At 45.7% G+C, this 7109-nt stretch overlaps 1 protein-coding gene across 1 annotated transcript in view; it reads right to left on the bottom strand.

Annotated features, from left to right (window-relative positions):
- Nucleotides 1–271: 271 nt before the first annotated feature.
- Nucleotides 272–7109, bottom strand: part of LOC139235471 (neuropeptides capa receptor-like) — a 30232-nt gene continuing 23394 nt past the window's right edge. Inside the window, exons 5-6 of the mRNA XM_070866567.1 lie at nt 3158–3284; nt 272–1170 (exon numbers count right to left, since the gene is read on the bottom strand). Of these exons, the coding sequence (XP_070722668.1) occupies nt 272–1170; nt 3158–3284 (1026 nt within the window). The remainder of the gene's footprint in view (nt 1171–3157; nt 3285–7109) is intronic.

The following is a 7109-nucleotide window of genomic DNA, read 5'->3' as shown; positions in this document are numbered from 1 at the left end:
CCCCGTGCCGCTCCCTTTGGGTAAACACATCCGACACGAGCCTGGCGGTCGGGAGCTTTATAAACCCGTCCCAGGCCGCAGCAGACGTCTTAGTGGGGATAAAACCTGCAGGAGTCCAGCGGGACTGATCTCCGTGGACTTCCCCACCTCTATCATTTTTGTTAGTCGCTGAATCCGCGCGGTGAAAGATGAAAACAGGCCTCACTGTGTGTGTATAACAGAGATGAGGGGATTGGGCAGATCACCCGCCCATAACATTGTGTGATTCTTATTATTTAATACATTTAACAATTACAGTAAAGGGATATTTCACCACATTCTTCAACTCCTCTCTGAATTTCGACTGGGTCACGGCATAAATACATGTGTTGGTGCAGCAACTCAGGAGCTGAAGCATAAATCCCATTTCCTGTACATATTGAGGTAGATATACAGGAATAAAGTTTAACGAATACAATCGTTTAACCACAGAATATAACAGAAACACTGCCCATAACAGGATAAAATTGCCGGATATAACAAACAGTAAAATTATGGATTTCCTTCGCTTCTCCATCTCTGGGTCACTGGGACTCTCCCCACTGCTGTGGGTCCTGAGTCTCCTGCGGGCTCTGCTCGATACTAAAACGTGTCTGACAGTTAAAGTATTGAGCAGAAGGATCAGAACAAATGGAATAAACGGTGTTATAATATAATGAAGGAATTCAATTACTGCCCATGATAGTGAGTCAGAGAATTTCCATGTAACAATACAAAACCAGGGACTATTGGAAATATTATACATACCTCCATACATAAAGTACCAGAAAGTGTTCTTTACACAGAACAGCGCACTCACTGTTCCCACAACCACAGTCGCCGTTTTCTCGGTGCAATATTTGGTTTTGAGCTTCTGACAACAAATGGCTATACATCGATCAAAGGTAAAAGTAACTGTGAACCAGACGGAACAGTCTGTGACTGCGTAAAGTAGGATGGCATGGATATTACACACTTTACTCTTCCACATGAACTCAAACGCGGTCCAATAAAGAATAGAAATCTGCCTGGATATCAGGTCGAGGATAACGACCAGTAGATCCGCCGCTGCCATTGCCACCAGGTAACGGCTGACACACTTGGAGAGACCGCACCTTCCTCGAGACAGGATCATTATCGTCACTAAGTTCACTGCAAGAAAGAGAAAAACGGAATTTATATTTCAGATTGAGAGCAACAACAGCTGTCTCAAAGAATTATGTGTGAAATGTGTCAGGATTAAATGAACCAGCCAATGGGACGTGTGGTGTTTGGGTCAGGACTGATTACACCAGCGGATGGGTCGTGTGGTGTTTGGCACAGTTACTGAAATAACCAATATATAGGACGTGTGGGTGTCGGGATAAGGACTGAATGTACCAATGGATGGGACGTGTGGGTGTCGGGGCAAGGACTGAATGTACCAATGGATGGGACGTGTGGGTGTTGGCTCTGGACTGAATGTACCAGTGGATGGGATGTTTGGGTGTTGTGACAGGGAGTGAGTGAAGCGGTGGATGTGATGTGTGGGTGCTGGGTCATGACTGAAAGAATTAATGTGTTGGACTTTTGCCGGGGTTTTAAAGCGCTGAATGAGACTAATATATAACGGCATATCCAAGTCAGAGTGAGCAATAATTCAGCACAAGAAGCCGCGAGTTTGTCAACAACCTGTGTCCATTGAGGGGAATAGAGTCATTGTCCAGGGATGGGAATGTAGTCTGGGGACAGCGAGGGGAATGGAATCTGTATCCAGGGAGGAGAATGGAGTTGTGGGCCAAGGGAGGAATGGAGTCTGTGGCCAAGAAAAGGAATGGAGTCTGTACAGGGAGGGGAATGGAGTCTGTGGCCAAGGTGGGGAATGAAATTTGTTGCCAGAGAGGGGAATGGAGTCTTTGGCGAGATTATGGCGGTTGTGTCAAAGGCTGAAGAAGATGACTTGAATTGCATTATGTATCGAAATCAGAACCTTTCCAACCATTGTATTAAAAGTACATTTTGTAACTGGCTTAAGCTGACTTTCCAAGAATATTGCAAATAATCTTTAAAGAAGGGACTGTCACTTTACAATAGACTAATGATGACCCATGTTGTATAATGTCACAGAGGATTTTCGAACGTGTCTGTTTACAGCTGGAACCATGTCAACCTGCTGCCTTTCACCTGGTATGAGAAAGTTACAGACTTCCAGTTGACAGAGAGAGTTTGAGACTGGAAATATTAAAATATTTCACAATATAGTGCTACATTTTGAATAGTTGCTACCGTGCGGCCCACACCGAGATCTCCTGAACTGTGGCTGAACAAGGGAAATAAATCAATTCAAGCACAACTGAATAAACATTTTACTGAGTCCGTATTGCAGTTTTAACCCTGTCCTGACCATCTGGAATTAGTGACTGTGAGGCAGAGCGGGAGGCGGTGAAAATTACGACAACTGTCTATAGTGAATCATTAGTGGATAATGTCTCATATCTCAATGTATTTGTGAAGGGTCTCTCAACGCTGATTTCCACAGAGCAGTGTCATTAACATAAACCAGCGGTCCTTAAAACACGTATTACCGCTGAACACATATTTATTATCCAACACTGGGCATCAGTGCAGAAAGCTGACTGCAAGCTGTTCAATAATCTAATCGTTCACTAACATATCTGTGTCAATAAAATCAAATTTCTGTCAAATCCTGTAAACCACTATCACTGGAAACAAGTTGCGGAAACAACACACTGTTTATTGAACTGGGAGCAGCGAGTCAGCAAATGATCAAACATTATATGACAGAAACTTCTGTGCATTGCCAGACACAGAACAAGAGGTTTAAATTGTGAAAACAACATACTGTTCATTGAACTGGGATCAGCGAATCAGCAAATTATCAAACATTACATGACAGAAACTTCCGTGCATTGCCAGACACAGAAAACAGGTTTAAATTGTGAAAACAACATACTGTTCATTGAACTGGGAGCAGCAAATTAACAAATGATCAAACATTACATGACAGAAACCTCTTTTCATTGCCAGACTCAGAACAAGAGGTTGAAATAGAATACAATTAATAAGTTGAACTAAAGGACAAGGACAGAAAATACAGAGAAACATGGGTTACATAATTAATTGCAGATGAAGGACTCACCAGGAACACCAACAGCAGCGAGGAGCGGGTAATAAATACGTTCCACTTTAAAAAATGCCCACAGGATCCAAAGCTCAGTTGGAATCTCCCAGAACATGATTTGACTTTCTGTGACCTCCAATGAGCGCTGTTCGTTTTAGACAACAACTTCAGTCAAACATTGCTATACAGGCTGAAAAAAAATCCCTATTTATAGCCTGAGTGAACTCTCCACACTGAAGGATATTATTCACAGTCACTGAATAAACAAGTTGTCCGAACCTTTTCTTTGCATCACTTTCAATTGCAAAATATCTTAAAAGCAACGTGGCTTTGAGATCAAATAACTTTATCCAAATCCAAGCACTATTTGTAAAAGCAGAAATAGTTAATTCCACAGAATCACAGCATGCATATGAAGGGAGCAACTTTCATTTAGGGAGTTTCTATTATTACTGAGATGTAAAATAACTCTGTAATTTCAGATTTTCAATTCACTTCTCGGGGTAACACAAGTGAAATAAAACAAATGGAAGGATAGATGCAGGCTAAGTAAAGGTCAGTAACATGCATGGGGACTGACAGTACAGTGCTAATTAAGGATACATGGGCACTGATAAAACAATGGTCAGTAAAGATATATGACGACTGATCATACAATGATCAGTAAGGATACATGGGGACTGATAATACAATGGTCAGTAAGGGTACATGGGGACTGATAATACAATGGTCAGTAAGGATACATGGGGACTGATAATACAGTGGTCAGTAAAGATATATGACTACTGATCACACAATGATCAGTAAGGATACATGGGGACTGATAATACAATGGTCAGTAAGGGTACATGGGGACTGATAATACAATGGTCAGTAAGGGTACATGGGGAGGATAATACAGTGGTCAGTGAAGGTACATGAGCACTGATAATACAATGGTCAGTAAGGGTACATGAGGAGGATAATACAGTGGTCAGTGAAGGTACATGAGCACTGATAATACAGTGGTCAGTAAGGGTACATGGGGACTGATAATACAATGGTCAGTAAGGGTACATGGTGACTGTTAATATAATGGCGAGTAAGGACACATGGGACTGATAATACAGTGGTCACTAAGTGTACATGCGGATGGATAATACAGTCGTCAATTAGGATGCATGGGGACAGATAATACAATGGTCAGTAAGGGTACATTGGGAAGGATAATAAAATGGTCAGTAAGGGTACATGGTGACTGTTAATATAATGGTGAGTAAGGATACATGTGGACAGATAATACAGAGGTCAGTAAGGATACATGGGGACAGATAATACAGTGGTCAGTAAGGGGATATGGGGCATATAATATATTGGTCAGTAAGGGTTCATGTGGACAGATAATACAGTGGTCCGTAAGGGCATATGGGGGCAGATAACATATTGGTCAGTAAGGGTACATGGGGACAGATAATACAATGGTCAGTAAGGATACATGTGTGCTGTTAATACAATGGTCAGTAAGGATTCATGGCGACCTATGCCATACAGATAGTCACACGCCATGCTATCGTTTATTTTCCTCAGAGCAGGGAATGTAGAGACTGGAGGTGAGGAAAGGCGATGAAAGGAGCAGAGAGGTGAGGAGGGGAGAAGAGAGAGGACAGGAGGCGGGAGGGGAGTAGGCGAGAGGAGATGAATGTGGAGGAGAGGAGAGGAGGGGAATAGGAGAGCAGAGGTGAGGGGAGGAGATGCGTTGAGTGGAGAAGACAGCAGAGCAGAGTAGAGGATAGGAGGTGAGAGGAGAGGTTGGAGGAGGAAAGAGAGAAGATGAGCAGGAAGGGGAGGAGGGTTTAGTGGAGGAGAGGATAGAGGAGAGGGGAAGTAGAGAGGAGAGCAGAGCAGAGATGAGTAGAGGAATGGAGAGGAGAGTTGATAAGAGGTAAGGAGAGGACAAGAGAGGAGAAAAGAGGGCAGAGGAGAAGATAGGAGAGGGGAAGAGAGGAGAGGAGGGGAATGGAGCTGAGAGTGTAGGGGAGATGGTAGGAGAGGAGAGTGGAATAGAGGTGGGGAGAAGGTAGGGGAGAGAAGAGAGATGAGAGGTGAGAGGAGGAGAGGAGCGGAACGCAGAAGGGAGGAATGGAGTGAAGTGGAGAGGGGAGAGAGGATGCGAGGGAAGGAGAGTAGAGCAGAGGAGAGGGGAAGGGCGGCGGGAGAGTAGAGGAGAGACCATCAGAGGAGAAGAGAGGAAGAGAGTAGGGAGAGCAGGGGCGAGAAGAGATGAGAAGGGAGGGGAGGAGAGGGGAGAAGAGAGGGGAAGTGGGGAGGAGAATGGAGGGGAGAAGAGCTGTGGAGAGTCGAGCAACGGAGAGGAGAGTAGAGGAGATGAGAGGAGAGGAGAGAAAAGAAGAAAAGGAGAGAGGAGGGTAGTAGATTAGAGGAGAGGAGAGGATGAGACATGGGACAAGAGAGGAGAGTAGAAAAGAGGGCAGGAGAGGAAAGAAGAGTGGGTAGTGGAGAGGTGAGTAGAGGTGAATGGAAAAGAGGGGTGGTGAAGTTAGGGGAGAGGAGAGGAGAGAGAAGACAATGAATGAGAGGAGGAGGTGAAAAGAGGGTAGAGGAAAGGAGAGCAGATGGGAGGAGAGGGTAGGAGGGCAAGGAGAGGAGTGGAGAAGAGAGGAGTGGAGAAGGTACAGGAAAGCAGAGGGAACGAGAGGAGCGGGAAGGAGAAGAGAGGGGAGAACATCAGAGGACACAAGTTGAGGAGAGGAGTTAAAATGAAAGGGGAGAAGAGGTGAGACGGAGGGGAGAGGAGAAGAGGGGAGAATTTAGGGGAGCGGAGTAGAGATGATTGGAGTGGAGAGGAGAGTAGAGATAGAAGCGACTTGAAAACAGGGGGGAGGAGAGGATAGAGGAGGAGAGGAGATGATTGGAAATGAGAGAGCAGAGGAGATGAGAGGAGAATCGAGGAGAGGAAAGGGGAGGAGAAGAGGGTCGGGTGAGGGGAGAATGGAATAGAGGCATGGAGAAGGTAGGCGAGAGGGGAGAAAATGAAGACATAAGAGAGTTGAGGAGAACAGCTGAAAGGGGAGGAGAGTTGTGTAAAGGCGGGGAGATGGGAGAGGAGAGAGGAGAGAACGGGAAAACAGGTGAGAGAAGTGGAGAGGAGAGAGGAGGAGATGGGAGAAGGGATGAGCCGAGTGGAGAGGATAGAGGAGGAGAGGGGAGAGGAGGAGAGAAGATGAAAGGAAAAGGAGGTGAGCAGAGGAGAGAGGAGATGAGAGGAGTGTGGAGGAGAGGGGAGGCGAGAGGAGGAGAGTTGTGGAGAGGGGAGGATAAGAGGGACGAGCGGAGAGAGGAGGGTAGAGATGAGCAGGGAGGGGACGAGAGTGTAGGGGAGGAGAGGTGAGAAGAAAGCAGAGCAGGGGCGAGTAGAGGAATGGAGAGTAGATGTGATGAGAGGAGAGGAGAGGAAATTGGAGTGAAGAGGGGAGGGGATTAGAGGAGAGGACTGGGCAGGGGACAGGAGAGGGTAGGGGCGAGGGTAGGAGAGGAGAATAGAGTAGAGGAGGGGAGAAGGCAGGGGAGAGGAGAGGAGACGAGCATAGGAGAGATGTGAGGAGAGAGGAGAGGAGAGGGGAGGGGTGAGGAGGGGAGGTGTTGGGGTAAAAAGGAGGCTTCTCTCCTTTAAGGTGGACTAACTGATGTAGTTAAACGACATCTCGCCCAGCTTCCCACTGTATAACGACCAAGGAAGTAAACAAACGAAACCTCAGGTTTATTGGTTTTATTCCGAGCAATGCACGGGAAGGTTCAATCTTGGAACCTCTGAAATAGAAGGGTTTTCAAGCATAATTTATACAGGTGTTGGAGAGGAGCTTTCCTCCTGAAAAATCATCGATAGGTCTATTGCTATTAGCGAAGTTACATTGATTTGTTGACTCTTATCAGACGGGCTGTGAGTGGTACATGCAACTGCCCATCTCTCATC

The sequence above is a fragment of the Pristiophorus japonicus genome, chromosome 23 (genome assembly GCF_044704955.1).
Source record: "Pristiophorus japonicus isolate sPriJap1 chromosome 23, sPriJap1.hap1, whole genome shotgun sequence".
NCBI lineage: Eukaryota > Metazoa > Chordata > Chondrichthyes > Pristiophoridae > Pristiophorus > Pristiophorus japonicus.
The sequence above is the reverse complement of the archived record's forward strand: the minus strand, read 5'-3'. Positions and strand labels throughout refer to the sequence as shown.